General features: G+C 40.2%; 1 protein-coding gene across 5 annotated transcripts in view; it reads right to left on the reverse strand.

The window, feature by feature from the left end:
- The window catches only part of RAB8B (RAB8B, member RAS oncogene family), a 29,410-nt gene extending 9,520 nt beyond the window's left edge, over positions 1-19,890 (reverse strand). For 3 of the 5 annotated variants that reach the window (XR_008433197.1, XR_008433198.1, XM_053954619.1), the window contains exons 1-5: positions 19,645-19,889; positions 3,641-3,701; positions 2,569-2,629; positions 1,112-1,189; positions 630-719 (exon numbers count right to left, since the gene is read on the reverse strand). Coding sequence is in view for 3 of the 5 variants with exons in the window: in XM_053954619.1 (XP_053810594.1) it covers positions 630-719; positions 1,112-1,189; positions 2,569-2,629; positions 3,641-3,701; positions 19,645-19,768 (414 nt within the window). In the remaining 2 variants the exon portion in view is untranslated. Of the gene's footprint in view, positions 1-629; positions 720-1,111; positions 1,190-2,568; positions 2,630-3,640; positions 3,702-19,644 lie in introns of all 5 variants that reach the window. The other 2 variants (XM_053954621.1, XM_053954620.1) reach the window with 1 other exon arrangement.
- Between the last annotated feature and the right edge of the window lie 150 nt (positions 19,891-20,040).

The following is a 20,040-nucleotide window of genomic DNA, read 5'->3' on the forward strand; positions in this document are numbered from 1 at the left end:
ACAAAGTTCAGACCCTCACATAGAGTCAAAACAAAACAAAAAAAAAGACATTAATTTCCCACCAAAATACCTATTTAGGTTCTAAAAGAACATTAAGGTAGAATCTTTCTTGATACGGATTGTGGACCAGAAAACTACAATGCAATCATCCCATAAGCTGTATTACCAACACAGACTAATTCAGCTGTGCAGAGAGATTTTATAGTATTCTTCCTCACTGGTTTGTTCTGTAGAATAACTAATTAATTAATTAAGCTTTAGTAACAGCACTTACAACTAGAATAAGTAACCACCTTGAATGAATTGAGTACAATGTGGTCAAACTATACAGAAAACTTTATATTGAGATCTAGAATACCTCATGCTATATCAAAGGTCAATATTCTTTACGTGATCTTGCCCTCAAGACAACAGTACCATTAAGTTTATTCAAACCTGAAGACAGTTAAGTGCTATTTAAAAACAAAACAAAAAAAAACCCTAAACCTGGCATCCTATATATATAAAAGTTCCTGAAATGAGAGATTTGAGACCCATTCTCTCTCACATGCCTAAAACATACAAAACATCCAGAAGCTAAAATCCTACAAGAAGTAGGCTTCTAAATAGGGTGAGTTACCAAATCATACCTTCTCCCCTTTTTCTTTTGAGACTTGTCTTTTTTCATTCATATCACATTTGTTACCCAAGATCATTCTTTCTACATCTGAAGAGGCATGCTGGAAGAAGAAAAAGTAATCTCTCAGGAACAAAGTGCATCATTGTTGAAAAGAAACTTGTGTGTCAAACTCCTCCACAACGGACTATTTTATTTTAGGGAAATAATCTAATGTGAAGGCATTACTGAGAGAGGCTGACTCTTGAAACAAGCAATTAAAATATTAAAATAGGCTGGAATAAATACTCCAAGATTACATTTGCCCATGTACTGTAATAGATCAAATATGTGCCATGAGCTCTGTAGCAGGTTGCACACATGCACAGGGCTATTCTGGAAATGTTGCAGTAGACACTTTACTCCTAAGTGGTGCACGGCTACTGCATTGGAAGTAATTACTTGATTTTTTTTTTTTTGTCTCAGGGAAATCATAAGATGGAACAAAGCACTTACCTCCTCTATGTTTCTTATCCAATTCTTTATGTTGTCAAAAGACTTTTCATTTGTGATGTCATACACCAGCATAATTCCCTAAATAAAGTTAGGAAAATCTAGTTAGATGAGCTAGTACTATTGGCTGACTTTTGATGTATGCTTCAGTTTCAATTATAGTTCTAAAAAAATTCAACATTGGATTATAGGTAAGTCTTTTCTCAAGGCATTATGCCATGGTTTGGAATTCACACAAAATATTATTATTCAACATTTTTTTGCCACTGTTAAGAGGCCAAACACACCACCTATCCAAAGCTTTTAATTGTTAGCCTACAGTCAGGGCAAGTTTAGAAGTTCTACTACACCAGCAACCAGGACTCTCTGGTTAAAGTCACATTTAGATGCAGCAGCTTTAAGCAGTCCAGGATATCAAACCTGCCAGCTCCATTCTGCTGGGGCCAGCAGAAACTTTCACCCCTGGGGCTCTCCCAGAAGCTTTAGCTCTTTCCAGCAGTTCTGTACATACATTGGCATGGGATCTCAACAGTTAGCAAAGCAGGGGAAACCACAGAGCCACTGCATTAAGGACAGACTGCAAGGTTCACCTCCATTTCCTAAGGCCTTTCCAATCATTCCTCATAGGACAAATAGAAGTCCTTGGCCATAGACTGGGGAGAAGACCAGGTCACTGCCAAAGCCTTTTTAAGCACTGGAGAGCTCTAATACAGTGCCACAACCATTATTATTTCTCCCTGTGCTCCGTAACAGTGAAGTTATTTGGACCCACAGCCTATGAATGTCACAGATCTGTTCATACAAAGCAGAAAGAGCCTAAAACAGCAGCACAGGGAGTAACCACCAAGTCAAAATTAAAGGAGTTCCAACATAAAATATCTCAAATCATAGCATTAAGAGCCATTAACAAGATTACAAGCGTTGTACCACAAGGGTGCAAGCTCTAAGTCAATTATTTGACTTCAAGTCACTCTCAATGGAGGAAAACGTAACAGTAGGTGTTGCGGGTGATTGTATTTCTAGCCCAGACTTTGCATTCTCTACTGGCTGAAGGAAAAGCAATTCAGTGAAACACACTTTTAATATTAAAATAATTCATTATCTATTTTTTAAACACTTCAAGTGTTTAAAGGGGTTGACTGCATTTAAAAAAAAACCCAAACCTATCTGATTAAAGCTTGGTAACTTATTTTATTAAAATCTGCAGAAATTTTAATTATATTAAAAAAGAAAATAGGGCTGGAAGTTTCATCACAAAAAACAGGCCTAGACTGAGTACCAGCACATAATAAAAGGAAAAACAAAGAGTAAACCCCCAACCAAACCACAGACTTCATTCCCCACATCTCAAGCCGCAATTATCCAGTCCTCCAGTGGAAGACTTACACGACACAAACTTAGGAACAGCAAACCAATTCCACTAGTTGTGTTTAGGTTTTTTGAAGTGTGAGTGCACTCACCATGGCTCCTCTGTAGTAAGCCGTTGTGATTGTGCGGAACCTCTCCTGGCCTGCTGTATCCCTGCATTCAGTGAAAGAAAGGATTTGTTTTACACTCATCTGTACTTAGAGATGTCTTATTAAAGAGAGTAACAATGTATTGATACTTGTTCATTAGGAAAAACACACCTTTGGCTGTTTGCACAAGTTTCTTCAGCCCTCAGCAGCTTCTTCACTCCCAAGCTACCCTCTTTACATCAGCAGTTAGAGCAGCACCCAGAAACATGGCACAAAACCACTCCAGTTTTCATGCAAGCAATAAAACTCAGCACTACACAGCCTGCCCTCCAGTAATTAAAAATAAAAAGCTCTGATGTGTCCAAGTCCTGTGTTAAACAGAAGTTAAAACACACAGCAATAAACTATTTCAGGATAGTGCACTGTCACATCCAGTTTGCTGCTAAGGTCAGCCACTACACCTCAGTGTGCTGGTGTTCTGTCCTGGGTGACTCAAAAGCAGCACCTGCCTGTGAGTGACCCAGCAGATATCAGTCACACCTCAGGAGAGCTGAACCCCAAAGGCCTGACAAAACCCAGCTTTTTTAACCTATGTTACAGACAGAACATTTTTATCAGCCACTTGTGGCACTGCACCTCCTTAGTCACAAGGATTCTGGCTCAGGAGACTCAGTTTCTACTAAGCCACAATACAAGGAATTATCACTCACCTGTGCCTTGGTGAGTACAACCAGGTAGCAAAGTACCAGAGGAGATTACATTTACTGGCTTGCATATTTTAGCTTACAGCTACCAAGTTAATATTTCTCCTCCACACGGAAAAGCTAAAGGCACATTTAAGGGGACAGCTTTTGATAAACTAGGAAATTGCTGTGATGCTTGCATGCAGGCTATTGCCAGTGCTACTGAAGCAGAACCACTCCAAGGGCAAGCCAGGAGAAAGCATAAACCTTATGAACAATCAATTAACAAAAGGTATGAAATTTCTGGTACACTGAAGCTCAAAAGTTTTGAAATATTCTTTCTCAAAGTGAATTCAAGTTACTGAAAACCTGAACTACTTTGAAATACTTACCATATTTGTAGCTTGATTTTCTTTCCATCTAATTCTATTGTTCTGATTTTAAAGTCGATTCCTGCCAGAGAAAGAGATACTCTTAAGCTTTGCAGTCAATGAAAAGGAAGTATTTGGTTTCCTTTTGGCAATTTGATAAGAGCAAACTTAGTCAAAAGAATATTCAGAAGCTGCCATTACTTGCACACACTTGGAAGTGCTGAGAAGGCACAAAGTTCTCAGCTGCATCCAACAGGGCAAGGATAAATTATTCTGCACAATAAAAGCAGGCCAAACTCGGGCTCAGTACTCATTAGTCAAGATCATTGAGGAAGACTTGATCTCCAAATCCTTCACTTTACACCAATCAGTCACTAGTATGAATGTGTATCTCTCCTGAACATCTGACTAGTCCCTGCAGTTTAAGTCAACTCCCTGGCTCAGAGTCAGAAATACATCCTGTGAACCCTGAGTTCCTTGTCAAAGCCAGCATCTACTTTTGAAAACTGATGTTTGATGCAATCTAAGGAGACATCACAGTAATACAGCACAGGAGATATAAGACTCCTTTTTCAAGAACACTAATTTGGGAACAATTAAGACTTTCTAGAAAGCTCCAAAAAGTAACAAGAAAACACTTCTCTCCTTTATACTTTCACATGGTACCCATCAGTTCTCAGATTGATTTTGAAAATCAATTTCAGATTTTAAGCCACAGGTTTTAAAAAACAATTGAAAAAATTAATTCAGAAGGGCTTCATAATGCTTTTTAAGGTTTAGAGGGGTGAGCTGGATTTCCAAACAGACTATCCCCTTAATCCTAACTACTCTAACTTTGGGATCTCTAAATTTGTATTACAACACAGGTCAAATTGAGACTGCTCAAGCCTCACTACTACATGACTGCCAGATTTTTCAATCCTGTGACAGTATTCCCCAAATTAATTGGTTTGGAAACAAATGGCCCACTTCTTCACTGCATCTTAAATAGTTACTTGATACTTAGCTGTAGTTTGTAAAAGACGGGGATAAGTTAGAAGAAATTAAATAAAGTTTCTTAAAATGTAATTTAATTTACAATTATCAAAAGTATCTTAATTGGAAAAATGCTGGGTTTAGCTTTAAGAATTCATCCATCCACTAAACAGGAAGCTACAGGAGTTTTTACTACACCACAGTAGAAACTTAATATGAAATATCAATGTTCATTAGTTATTTGAATTTCATTCTTCTCACTTGCAATATTACTGTTTTAATATACTGAAAATAACAAGTTTTGGCCACTTAATGTGCCATGGATACTAAGTTAATCTCATTAGTTGGAATACAAATTATGAGCAAAAATATCACATCAGCACTTAAACAGCATACAAAATTAATTGCATTAATTTAAAATGCTATGATTACTAGTACAATTACAATTTCACAAGACTCACTGGTAGGAAAAAAGATACTTTCATTAATTCACACTCTTCTAAAAATGACGTGAGAATTATATGCACTTTCAAAAAATCCCTATCCTATGTAACATAATTTTGGCAAGTGTTTCCATTTTACATTGCAGAGGATATTGCCTCCCTTGTAAAGATTTTTCTCCTAACTAGGTGCAATCACAGCTGCTGAAATCACAGATAATTGTATTCAGGTCTGAAAACAAATAACCTTTGCCCTGAATAGATTTTGTTTTGGCCTCAAATGTTATAATGCATGAATATGGATTTCTCTGGAAAGAGCATTTTATCGTGGCAACAGCAAATTAAATCAGTTCTAAAAGTTCATTTGTGTCTAGGCCTGAAGCTTTAGGAAACAACTAGCAGGAAAACTAGATTCAGAGAGTGCTGTGGTTGAAAGAGAACTCTGCCTGCACTGTGAACTGTTGAAGCTGAGACACACAAGTGACTGATCCTGTAGGGGTGGCTTTCTGAGAAGGACTCCTGACTGCAGCACAAGCTTCCCACATGCACCAATCCAGCTCTTGCACAGACTGGTTTCTCATGGTTACTCATTTCCCTTGCAGCGCTGAAATTATTTATACAACCACTCCTTTGATGACTTCTAAATGTCAGGACCTGCATAAAAAATATCTTTTCAGAACTTAAGATTTCTAGTATGAACTTCATCCAAATTCTCAAATATTCATTTCAAGGCTAAAAGAAGAATATAAGGGGAAAGGCTGTAAGTACCTCTGCAACTGTAATTTTTTGGAGGTTAAAATGAACTAGAAACTGATGTTTCTCTCATTCTTTCACTTCAGTATGAGGAAGTGGTGAGCTACACACATTCAGAGCAAGCCTGGTGACATGTGCTGCCACTTCCGTCCAAGGGCTCTTGCATGGCAAAGCACAAACCACGATCTGGTTACAGCTACATCGAAATTACACCACGTAAAACACTCCAACAGCTATAGAATTTCAACACTAACTCTTGACAGAAGATTTCTGTTGTTAATCCATTCTTCTTTTGCACAGTCATACACTGGGATACAAAGTTTGAAAAGTTACTTAGGCCAAATAAAGAGGAGTCAGTGAATTAAAGTTTGATTGCAAAGGATCACACAGCTAGCAGTTTTAAAATGCAACATGAAATTATGTTCTTCCAGTAGGGAGAAAAAGCCCAGAGACATCTGGATGTCCATCTGAAGTTAAGTTTTAGAAGCTTTTAGAAAACACAGACCCAGATTAATGCTTAAGAGTGCAAATGCTAACAGGATAATTATCTTTAACTGCTAAAGAGGAGTTGTCACATGAAAGTTTGACACATTAGCCTGTAAGTAAGTATTAGATCAGAGCCATACAGAAGCATTTTTTGCAGGAATCACAAACCTGCATCCTGCAAGGATAGAACTCAGGATGTGCAATCTGAACTGCACATTAGTTAGAGCTGTAATTGCTTGCGTTTCCCTTGCAGCATGGGGTGAAAGCTGAGGGCTTATTGTTCTTCAAAATTCTTTCCAGATCCTTGCTAACTACAGGCCTCTCTCCTCACTTTACCGAGGGTATTTGCTTCCATAGCTTCCAAGAGCACACTGGGCAGCATCATTAATGCCACACGAAGGCTCTCACAGAAAACTGTGGCAGCTGTATGCTGCTGTGTCTACCTTGCATTGCTCCACAGAGTTGACAAAATTCAGGGCATGCCTGCTCAGTGACACAAAGCCAAATGCCACAGGCCAGGTGGACTGGCCTCACCTGGCCTCTTTTGGCATAAGCCAAGAAGTCATGTCCATTTCATATCCCAAAGCTCTTCTGCCACTCCCTTTTCCCCTGCTCCACTTCCCAGCTATGTTTCTTCTTATTCCAGCCCACCTGGGCCGATTTTACCCAGAATTAAGCTGCAATGCAGTAATTTTGTGAAATATTAAAAAGAGCTCTCAACACTACAATAGTAAACAGCCAGGACTGCCCAGCAGCACACAGGGAGCAGTTCCTTTTCCAGCTCTAGTACCAGTGGTTTTCTACCATGAACTTCAACAAACCAGCCTGACGCAATTCTTACAGGAATGTAAGGACAAACTGAGCAGGGAGGCTGAAAAAATTCTTTTTGTTACTTTAGTTTTTAAAACAGTAGCTTACTCTCAGGGCATCACTGTTACTCTTTTGTTCTCCCCTCACCCTGATTTTAACTCTGTAGCCATCAGAGCCAATATCTCATGTTTTTCATGCTACAGTATCTATTCCAGCTGGGACTCCACTACAATTTTTCCCTACATAGTACCACTGCCTGGACAGATTGTCTTGTTTCTTCTTTTCAACAAAATTGCTGTTGCAGAAAATGCTACAGCACAAAGAAAGCTAAGAAACCAAACCGAAGTATTCTGGTTGGAGCCAGTAAATTGTTCCAACTGTACCAGAAAATAATTCCTGAAGGTAAAGGTTTCTTGGGACTTCAGTCTGCTCAGCAAAATGCTTCTGGAAGGGTCATGTTCCTGAATGTTTTGTAAGAGCAGTAAAGTGCAGGCACAAAAGAAACTCATACAGATTAGCGTAAAAAAATGAAACTGAAACAAAAAATCCTAGCACTGGCAGGCAAATATTAGAATTCTTAACCTTTACCTTTATTACCCAATTCACCAGTATTTTAAGTTAATTTTTCACGTGGCTCAACACTAGTTTGCAGCAGGAGGACCTTATGTGTGCAGCTGTAGCAAGAAATCAGACAGGAAATCAGCACCATTCAGGATGTAAATAAACATCAATCTCTGATAGCATACACTAGCCTGTGTATCTACCCCAGCAAAGTATTGCTCCATCTCTGACAAATCAATACTTTTTTTTAAAGTATTCAATGTACTAGCATTTTAATTTGTTTACCTTTTGTTTTTATTTAATATATAAGCCAAAGACATTTTAAGAAGTCAGTAAACACCAAAATTGGCAAAGACGCTGTGAAAAAAATGAATACTAGATTAGCTTGCTAGAAAAATCTTATTTTTGTCTCATCTATCAAAGAACATAAAAGATGCACCACAGTTTATTAAAACAAAAAGGGAACTGTTTTGCATGACCTAAATATAATAAAAGCCTCACCCTCTTAAAGAAGCTGTCTTCCTATGTGTCTAAATCTTATTTTACTCCTTTGAAGTAAGAATGGAAGAATGAAATGGAAATAAAACTTTTTTTAAAAATGGGATTCCATGATAAACAGAACTTTGTGGCACTCACCACTACTGGACATAGACCACAATAAAAAGGATGGGGGAAGGAGCCAAGGTACAAAGTCTTGTTACTCTTCTGAGCAAATCAGCATGGGAAAAATTGGACTTTATGCATCAAATTTCAAGCTAGGCTTGATCCAGCTTCACAGTATTGGCCCTTTCTAGCCTACTTCATTTACACATGAGGTCATGGGGTTTTGCTTTTTTTCAATGGGTTGAGCCAGGAAAAGAGAACTCCTTCTGAATTCTTCACTGCAGGACATGTAAGAGTCTTAAGATACACAAAAAGAAAGGAAAACATTTTCTGCAGTCACTTGGGTTAAGTGAATTAAAAGCAACTTTGAACCAAGCAAGTAGATATGTAACTTACCTTCAAAAAAAAAAAAAAAAAAAGGAAGTGAGAAGAGGCGCATAACTGAAAATCAATATACTTCACCCTCAGTTTGTTGAATCCTGAGAGAGAATTACTTAGAAAATACTTCTCCCTCTAGGCTGTGCATCTTGAGGACAGCAAGTGGCTGCAGCTGCATAGAAGAGCTGGGAAGCAGCAGTGCTCCTCTGCTGCAGTCCTGCTCATCCCTCCAAGGGAGAGCAGCAGCCTCCCACCCCTGTGACACAGCAGCTTTCAGCATCATCTGCTGTCAGGGCATTTCCATGCCACTCTGAGGGGCTGTGAGCACTGGGGGCCCTGTCACACACCTCTGCCACCACCAGGTGACACACAGCAGATACCAGCAGTGATCACAGAGTTGAGTGAGGACACACTGGAACAGAGCTCAGGAGTTTCCATGGACAGACCTACAGATCAGTACTCCAGAAACTTGTTCTTTTCATACACATCCAACAGCTAAGGGACATCAATTTGCTCCCACAGATTTTCCCCACAAGCTTACCCAGAGATTACTTTTTTTTTTTTTTTTTTGTTCTCAGCAGAAGGTATTGCAGGGATTGGATTAAATACACAAATATTTTTTATGTGGTTTTCAAGAGAACATTTGCTTGTGCTACATCAGTATACTGCCTCAATCTACAAAGGTAGATAAATGAAGCTTCAGAAATTTGCTTTTAAACTAATCCTCCTAGAATAATTATAGTAAAAATAAAAAAATGACAAAGTAGGAGTCAAGATCACTGTAAAAGGCAGGGTAGAGAACCCTTGCAACACACCAGTGTGTCATACAGCTGCATACAAAAGAACAAAGTCTAGTCATTTTGAACTTGAACATTTAGCTTTAGTCCCTAGTAACATCTGCAAAGAATTTTCAGATGATCTCAGCAATGTCTTGTATCAGTATGTAAATTAAAGAGGCAGTAGTCTTTTATTGCACCCATTCAAAAATACAGCAGACTAACATACAACACCATGGCAGGGTAAAGGTCAACATTTTTTCAAAAGTCATAAAACAAATTATTTTATAATTGAACACAAGTGCAACCACTTCTAGCTACTCTTTCACAACTTAAAGGGACAAACTCTATTGCATTCTTTCTGAGCAGCCCACAAGAACCCACAACACACTGGTAACCTCGAGTGGGCTGAATAGGCTCCTTCAGGTTAACTGGCCTTTCTTCATCTAACTCTTCACCCACACCAAGAACCCAAAACCAGTGTTCCACACAATGAGGCACAGAGCAGTGTCTTGCACCTTGGAAAGGCTCTGAAAGTTTAGACTCTGGCAAAACAAATATATAGAAATGACTAAAGTAGGTAAGGCAATAAGGCAATAAAGAACAGGGATGCCATGTGCATGTGTGACATAAGGCAGTTTCCTGCTCCTAAGGCCTTGAGACCTATGACCAAGATCAGCTCAATGTTCAGGGTGCCAGCAAAGTGCCACTTCCTGCAGCATGTATCCCCTCAGCTATGGCACAACTGCCACCCTAAGCTTCCTTTCTTAAGATAAGCTACTTTCTACTTAAAAGAGAAGAAAGTATTCAGAATACAATTTATAGCCAACAGAATTAGACCAACATTTGAGACATCCATGTTTTTTACAGCTCAGTAGCCTACAGTCTGATCTGGTTACCACACTAAGATCTGAATCCAGTGCTCTTCAGCCACTTGCTCACACCAGTGCTCCTGTGAGTTCTGCCACCACAACTGTGCACTGCAGGGCTTCAGCGTGGACACTGCAACACCCTGAACACTGAAATTATCTTCTCAGTGTTTTGAAGTCAACTTGCAGATTGCTTTGAGCAACTTTTGAAATGCATGATATTAAACACCAAAAATACTCAATATAAAATTCAAGACTACAAAACAAAATAACACTAGAAGCTTAATACTACTTGACATGAGTGAAATTATCAACTGTCACAAGAGCCCAACTTTAAAAGGGCTGAATCCCTGCAGAATGTATTTTAGAGCTTACAATCTAGATACTATGAAAGTGCACAGAAATTAACTTATGGTCTACCTCTCATTCTAATTTGAATAAAAGATAAGCTACACTTGATGGTAACTCAGTTTCATCTAAAATAATTTTTAAATAGATTAAAATTGTACTATTGATACAGACAGCAAAGTTTATTTATTTTAAGAATTATTTATAGACTGCCTGTCTCTAAAAGGAAAGCATTAACTTAGTTGCTTAGAGAACATATTCCTTTCAAGCCAAGATGCAACTGGAGAGCAGCAAACATAAAAACTGACCAACAGACTTGAATTGAGGCTATAGTTTCACAGCTGAAACTGGGGGGAGGCATTGCCAGGACCAGGTGTCACAACCAAATCCTTTCCTCCTTCAAACTCACCTGTGTGAGTGCCATAATTCAGCTCACCACCATCTGGAACAACAGGTGATGGCACAACCTGAGAGCACAGGTACTCCCAGCCAGATCTCTCCTCTGTGAGTGGTGCAGGAATTGCTCTGCATGTCACACTCCAGCTAGGGCTGGGAATAGAGGAGAAATAGCTGCAGTGACCTCCCAGGGACCCTCCCTGTCCCACACTCACTCAACTTGTAATGCAGCTGTGGGAGACTTGCACATTTCTCATCTACTTTGAAGCTCTTCTTTTCCTCTTATCTCCAGGATGTGCAGTGTGCAGCTTTCTACAACATGAAAAAAACCTCTGCCACATGCTTTAATGGGTAAGAATACCAGATTTCCCCATCTAGAAGGCTGCTTATGCAAAAAACCTAGATGCAAAAATTTGATTCCTCTTTCAGAAGTCCAGTGCTTAATACAAGACGACATGTGATTGATTCTTATCAAAAGCATCAATTAATAGGTAAGACAAGAAAAAAAACAAAGCATAAAAAATCCCCAACCCCAAAGTTGACCCTCCAAGAACAGGAAAAAAATTATCCCAAATCTCTTGCCTGTAAATGATCTATGTTTGTAGGTGTAGAAAACATAGAAAATTTTGTCTTTAACCAAAATAACTCTAACTGAATACTGCTGTCAGGAAAAAGACAAAAATAATTACTTTATCCAAAGTTTGCATCTTAAGAATCCAAAAGGTTGAAAAAATGGCTTATTAAAATGTCTCATGCAATCAGTACTGCCTAGCCACCACGATTTAAATTTCATTTTTTATTATTCATAAACCAAGCTTCAGCTGTGACAATAAGAACAGGCCAAAAAGATTAGGATTGGGTTTGTTCCCTAATTTTTGGTCCTGGTACATCCATACGTCTGGCCAATGAGAAATGGAGATGCCATTTCTTCTTTAAAAAGCCTCTTAAAAGTTTCAGGGCTCTACATGAACTGGTTATTCAGAGTGAAGAAGAAATAAAGATTTTGAGGGGCCAGAACATTGTTTGTTTAAAACAGAAGAGGTGCTACATGAAAAGTGAGCACACTGAGTGTCCCAGGATCCACAAAGCAAAGCAAGAACTGGCAAGTCCATGATGACTTACAGATAAGATGTGCTCACACAGTTCAAACAATGCACTTTGTACCTTCTATTCCAGCCCTGCCTGTGACTGGCACCACATACAAACCCCACCAGCTGCACATTTAAACACCATGGAAACAGTTCTGGAAAACACCATGGGAACACATAGTGCTCACATAGGTGAGCACTGCTACAGTCTAACAACTCACACTGCCAAACACTTCCTTGATAGGTTCAGGGATGCTACAAAAGCATCAGAGATAAAAACTAGTTAAACTGGATAATGTTAGAGCAGGTATAAGTTACACATGGCCACTGTAAAGACAGAAGAGATGAAATTTTTGGAAGTTTTATAGGAATGCACAAACACTGCTCACTTTAGAGGGCACAGACCTGCTTACACTGGAAGAAAAAGTACAGAGAACAAAAAAAGCACTTATCAACAATATCAGTAAGACAGCTCTTGGCTTTACTTGTCACTCTGTCCAAAAGGATCCATGAAGAGCAAAATGTCTAATCCAGCAAGAATTATCTTTGTTAAAATAAATAATCTAATCTAGGAATTTCAGTTAGAGGCTGAATACAGTTGTGTTAGAAGCAAGTGTAGGAAGTACCTAGTGAGGCAGCAAAATCAGGCCAAAAAGTCAAAGAAGGTTTAAAGTTACTGAAGTTAGTTTTATAGACAGCATTTTCAGCAGCCCCAAAACATCATTTTCACCAGAGGCTTTTTTAAACCCATGTTTTTATCCATGGGATAAGTAAGCATGGGGGGCTTTGGTTTGTGATTTGCTTGTTTGATTGGGCAGTTAAGGACATGAGAGAAGAAGGGCTGCTTTAACTTCTTACATGAATGACAAAATAGGCTTTTTTGAAAGGTTTTTACTGCCTATACTAACAGGCACAGCCACCTGACTTATTAAGAAAGGTCATATTTTCCTTTCTGCCACATAGCTGTTTTCTTCTCCTACACCCTGCAAGGTTCTTTTAATGAATTAATTTTAATTAATACTTTTATTTCTTCATTTGCTTTTCCTGCTTTGCATGTTCTAAGTACTTTCTACATCACTTCTGCTAAGTCAGAAAAGTTCTTCTGGGCAGTTGCTCTGTTTCTTTTCCTCCTTTCCATGCCTGGGTTGACAGAGATACTCCAGCTTTAATCCCAAGAGAAGTCACACCATACAGACAAGATATTTTGACACAGTAAAGGAAAGCTATTGCTCTCTGTCAGGTGGAAGAAAGGAGGATTTTGTTGGGAGGTGTGGAGGCAGGGGAAGCAGTGTATGTGTTCCCTGGCTGACAGGCACTTCAGCTTTGCCTAGTTTCTTATACTCAGCCTGGTTTTCCCAATCTCCAGAAAAACAGACTCTCCACTGGAGCCAGACTCCTACTAGTGACCAGCCTGCTTGACATGTTTTTTGATGTTGCCATACATATAAGAGGATGCCACTGACATTCAGCATCAGGAGGTTTTTCCTCTGGTGCCCAAAGCAGAGGAGTCTGTGTGATGGCAGCAAAATGAATACGTCTTAAACTTGGTCAACTGTTTGCTCTCCCTAGAAGAGAAGCCTTTTGACACATGCAGTACTTTACTTGCCTGTAACTACATACAATCTAATCAAAAGTGTCATAGCTTACATTTAACAGGAATGTTTACTATAAACCACAAGATTAAGCTGATATTAGATTCAATTGCTGGTTTAAAAGGCACTAAAAGGCACTAAATTACAACCCACTGCAACCTCTGTTGGGACAGGAAGTTACTGACCTAAGTTTTGAGTTGCAAGGCTGGCAACTAAAAGCCTCTGGGCCGAGTTTTGTGTCCCAGAGTAAAAGAAAGATACAAAGCTTGAGAGAGGGTCCAAAGGAGGGCCACAAGGATGGTGAAGTGTCTGGAGGAGAAACCTTATGGGGAACAGCTGAGAGCACTTGGTCTGTTCAGCCTGGAGCTGGACTTGAAGATCTTTCTGTGTTCACTCCAACTCAGGATATCCTGAGTCTATGATTCTAACTCTGTACAAAAGCCTGACACAGTCCAAATTTATTGATGTTACTCCTAGTTTATCCACGTTAGAAAAGCATCAGAGCTATTTTATATATCTAGTTAGCCAGATGACTTGACACTTAAGCTAACATAACATCCAATTAAAGATAAAAAACAATAAAATATCCTTTGAATTAAAACCATGTAACTTCTACCACAAAACATGAAATAAGCCATCATTATAAACACTGCATGTATTATTCTTATTATTATTATTATGAATTTTAGTTAATTTCTGAAGTAAGACAGTCCAAGATATATTTCTGCTAAAAGGCTCTATTTCTACTACAGAAGGACTAGGAAATCCATTCTAAAAAGCACATTAAAAATTCCCAGACAAAAGCTGTGTCTTCAATACCTCTCTCAAAGCCTGTAGCCATCAACCAAGACATTTGTTCCAACCCTTATTAAAAGTTAGTAACTTAACTTTGCATTCAAACCAAGTCACAAAAGCAGCTTGAAACTGCCCTCCTGTCACTCAAATAACCAGTAACACTTAACCAAGACAGACCTCCATCTGCCAATTAGGAATAGGCATCAACACTCAGACATCTGTCACACTGTTTCAGAGTAAAACACACAACACAAAAGCTGCAGCAGCATTTTTAATAAAAGAAAACATTTTCAACTCCATTGCTGGCTTGTTGCAGAATACAGTAAGGTAATGCAACCTCACCAGCAGATGAAAATCAAAGTTAAGACGTCTTTTGCTGCCAGCTAGGTGTTAGAATCAAATTTAAAGTTACAAGACACATAAACCTCAATGCTTTTAACCTGCAATACCTTCAGCTACAACTTCCTATTCATCATCTGGCTGACCACCCACCACTGACCTTGAAAATAGATTAATTCTTCCACTTTTGTATTTACCTCCACAAAACTGTTTTGCAAACCCTGTCCTAAAGAGATACCACAGTCTCAGAATCCACAAGCGTTGAACACACACTTCCACTCTGTAGATAAGTGTAACAGTGCCACCTGAGTGTGAGTGAACTCACCTCAGTCACTTCAAAGTCCAGATGACAATCTGTTTGTAGTAATGGCCATTAATAAGAAGTACTCCTGACAATGCTTCCCTGCCTTCCCTTCCTTGCTCATCTATCATTGATGTGTTTTCTTCTACAGCTCCCACCATCTGGAGAAGCCCAAAAGAAATTGATTGACTAAGGACAGGAAATGCTGAAGCTTAATGGGAGGGTGGGTAACAAAAACCCAAACCCCAAGAAAGCAACTATCAGTCCTTGTCCATCATACAAATAAGTAACTGTGAAGAAGAAGTGTAGAAATATTCAATGAAGCACAATTTGACTTGAATGCACTAAAACAATTTCCATTACACATTACAGACATGGAAATTTCACTGTAAAAGGGAAGCTGGTAATTTTGCTTGACAAAGGAATTTCATCGAAGTGTTCAAAGGTCAGCACACACGTGCTTGCCTACCAGAGTAGTGTCCTATTTTGGAAGATGTAGACTAAGGAAAAGTTACTTCTGTAAAATCAACAAATGGTTTCAACTCTCAGATACAGTACTATCTTGCAAGCAACTTCCTGCCAAATGCTGATATCATCCTGGATTAAAAAAATAAATACGACAAATTTTGTTTCTGTCAGCAAGCCTTTGTACTAAATCAGAAGTGCTATCAGCTACAAAGATTTGACTTTACTCTCATAGAAACCAGTTGATACAAAAAATGCTGAAAGGAATGCAAAAAAACCCCATATTATTTTAAATGATAAACCGAATCCAGTTTTACCAGACAGCACTACTTGAACAACAAGTTAAGATACTTAGAAACTGCTAAATTAATGCTTCTGATTCTTGTGTATCGCACTGAAACTACTAGCAAAATGCACATGAGATATTCCAAGATAAGTTTTGCTTTAGGAATTGTTAAGTATGAAAATGAGCTGACTCAACTGCATTTTACTTTCCACGTACAAGTGTGCAAAAGCAGAAGTTTCCACTCAGAAAGCAAACTAAACAACACAACCTTACATAACACACTCGCGTTGTAGAAAGTTTTATCCCATGTTGACAGCGAAAAGCTGATCCTCACTAGGGACCACAGTAGCGTTATGCCTTGCCAGCACTTTCAGAAATTCTAACAGGGCTACAGAGCCCTGTATAAAAAATTAAAAGCTGCTGAAGGACAAGGACCTGTCATGTCCAAAGTTGCTCAAGGCCAATCTGTGCTTTCACAGAGTGAAAATACGTCGCTCTGAATAATCCAAAGGTCACTGGTTCACTTCTCATAATGGATGGCAAATTCTGCTGAAGGTATTAGTTATACCAGGTAGTGAAGACAAAAAGGCACCAACAGTTACCCAAAAAAATAATAAAAGAAGTCTGATGAATTATAAATACATATGCATTGCACTTTTATCACACTTCTTATGCAACTGTTGGACACCTGGCTGTAAGTCCCTGCTGCCTGAACCAGTCCAACGTTGATTATGATTACAAGCATGACCAAAGTCTCGAGGAGAAAAGTCAAAGGAGCATTTCCTAACCTCCAAGCAATCTCCATGGATGTTGTAGCCTTACAGGCACGTTTTGCATGACAGCAAAACAGAAGGGGATCTGTGAAGTGTAACATGAATATACCGTGTACAATGACAAAGTAACTACATTCATTACTGACTTATTTCTATAATATGAGCATTGAGGAGAAGTAAAACAATTATTCTAGAATAGAACAGTATTTCCATATCTCCCTCCTACTTTATTTTTTTCCTTTTGGAAAGTGTTCCCATTGTTTTGGTAACTGGAGTGCTGTAGTTTAACCCTGGTTAAACTACTAAAGAACAATTGGAGTGGGAAATTGTAAGGAAGTTATCTGGTACTTGGATGTGATGTGGGCCCTTTCATCATGGCAACAGAGATTGTTTTAACTTCTGCATCTAAAATCTAAGAAAAAAGTTGAAACTGTGAAAAATTTAACCCCACCATAGTTAAAAAAAAAAAAAAAATCTAAATGGCTCATCTCACAAACAGCATGTAAGTACATAAGATTAAACAATAAAATCTGATGTCAACACATCTCAAATATATGCGTTCTTAGACTTCTATAGTAAAACCAAGTCTGATCTTGTCAGCAGAGACACAACAGAGGAGAACTGAGGACACATAATATCACAAATCACTGTTAACTGAACACCCATCATAAACACCATCCTACTGCAGGATCCACTTCATGGAGAACATACAAACCAAACAGCCTGGCAGCTCATACTCCAGGAAAACTCTGTATTTAATGAGAAATCTCGGCTGGGGACCTTAAAACTTGAACTGGCAGGGCAGTGTGTTTGGGAGAAGCGCTGCATCCCTGCGCCTCCCTCCACACCACGCTTAACTATGACTTATCAGCCACAGAAAAAAAGCAGAATTGTTAAAAATGGAATTCCCCCAAGCTCATCATATGGACCAGTTATGACTGTAAAATCAACTAGTGTTGAGAAGAGAGAAAGGGCACACGAGCACATCTTCAAAAACAGATTACAGCCACATGACAGAACTAGAAGCAACACACACAATACACAACAAAGATTGAAAAAACTCCAAGTATTTTTATTTGAGCATAAATCAGCACTTTTATGAACAGTTTCACTATTTCCTGCATTGTCAACTTTCTGCTTGGAGTTCTTTGCTAAAAAATAAAAGGGGACTAGAACTATAAAAATGAATACATAACTGTGGAATCACAACTATTACCTATGGAATTAAAAGTACACCTCAGTTATTAATAAGTTTCTTCAAGCTGACTTGTTTTGAAAATAAGGCCCTTGCACAAACAAATATAAAGGAAGGAAATGAGAACAAATCCTATATTTACTGAATAAGGTAAGAAAAAACAAAAGCATATTCACAGTCCTCAAGACTGCACAGTGAATCAGTGAGAAAAAAAATCTATCAAGGGGCTGAGCAGTTAAAGAAACATCAAGAAAATGGTTGGAAGACAGACACACCCATTTATGTTAGCTATCTCTTTAGAAGTAAAAGGAAGCAGCACTGTGCCAACGTAGGCTTTTTTTTTAATTGTACAGCATTAATTAATGTTTATTAAGCCTTTTATTCTACCAGAGGTACAGAATACTACCTCTTAAGGTAAAATGCTACTCAGGCCTTAATCAGCTGGTGTTACTGATACAGCATTTTGAAAATGTTTGCAGAGAGAGATGTGCCAGAAAAATGCAGAAAAACTGTTCTTAAAGCATTAGAAATTATGCCACACCTAATTTAGTCAATCATATGTGCCTAAATAAAGATTGTTTCTTCCTCGTGCACCAAATTCAGCACAATAAAATGTCTGAAAAGGACAAGGCATTAGGGCAACATAAAACAAGTTACACCTATTTCACTTTATCTTTAAAACAGTTTCTTGTCAAGAGAGTCTACTCATTCTCCTAGTGTTATTTTTTTTAAAGTCAGCATTAGAAGTTACTAAATACTAGTAACTTCCACTGCACTTTTCCCCTTCATCCCCAAAACAGTGTACTTCGCTTTAAAAGTGACCTCAGCTACAAGTAGCTGAACATAAATCTCAAGTCATGCCACACTGTAGTTTCAAATCAATTCTATCTCAATGAAGGCCTTAAAAATTTTGCTTATGTTTATTTCAGCAGAGTATTTTAAAACTGACAAATCTTACAAAAATGTAAGTCACAGCAACCTGCTTTGATATATCACACCTCACTGCCATTAAACAAGGTTAGAGAGGCTTAGAAATAAACCCTTTTTCACAACCAAATTTAGGACAAAACTCAACTTTTGTCGAGAAGGTTCCTCCACCTACCACTCACTAAGGGGCTTCTACAGTCGACTGAGGAGCTCGTACGGAACGACTCCAAATCTCAAAACCGTGAGTACGCATATATGCATTAGAAGTGTGGAGGGAAGAAGTGAGAGTTGAACCACCTGCCCAGAGTCACTGCCACCATGCAGCTCAGCACGAGCCACACACAGGCAGCTCCAGCAACCCCTGCTCTCCACCACTTTTTGAACGTTTGCACCTAAACGCGAGACGCCCCACACCGGGAGAGTCCAAGAAGCCGCGGTTCTGCCCGAGGCCGGCAGCGCTGCGGGCTCGGCGCGGGCTCCGATCGCCCCGGGAAGGGGCTGCGGGCTCTGCGCTCGGCACAATAGCGGCGGGAGGACGGCCCGGCCCGGTCCGGCCCGGCCCAACTGTTGCTGCGGCGGGCACGGCAGGCGCCGGGGCCGCGGCAGAAGCGGATCGCACCCTGCGGGCCCCGCCAGGGCCGCGGCACCTTCCCCCGCCGGACAATCCCTCCCGGGCGCTGCCACGCTGTGCTACCGCTGCCCCGGCCCCTGGTCCCGCACGGAGCCCGGCACGGCCCGACCGCGGCCCCGACCCCGGGCGGCGAGACGGGCGGTGCCCCCGGCCCTTCCCTCCCTTCCTCGGTCCCCGCTCGGCCCCGGGCAGGACCCCTCTCCCGCCGGGATGGCGGCGCCCGGGCGCGGCCCCTCACCGATGGTGGAGATGAAGGTGGTGTTGAAGGCGTCCTCGCTGAAGCGGAAGAGCAGGCAGGTCTTGCCCACGCCCGAGTCCCCGATCAGCAGCAGCTTGAACAGATAGTCGTAAGTCTTCGCCATCTTCGCCTGGGCTCGGCTCGCCGCCGCAGCAGAAGGGGGCGAACGCGGGACGGATGGAGGGCGGGACTCCAGCGGGAGGGAAGGGAGGGAAGGGAAGGGAAGGGAAGGGAAGCGAAGCAAGGGCGGGCGGAGGCGGTGCCGCGGGCGCGTGACGGCGCCGGAACCGCCGGGCCTGACGGGGGCTGTGGTCCGCGGGCCCGGCGCTCAGCAAGCGGCGCTCGGAGCGTTGCTGTCACTGAGCGATCGCATGGCCGCGTCCCACGGGCTCAGTT

This window comes from Vidua chalybeata, chromosome 13 (genome assembly GCF_026979565.1).
Source record: "Vidua chalybeata isolate OUT-0048 chromosome 13, bVidCha1 merged haplotype, whole genome shotgun sequence".
NCBI lineage: Eukaryota > Metazoa > Chordata > Aves > Passeriformes > Viduidae > Vidua > Vidua chalybeata.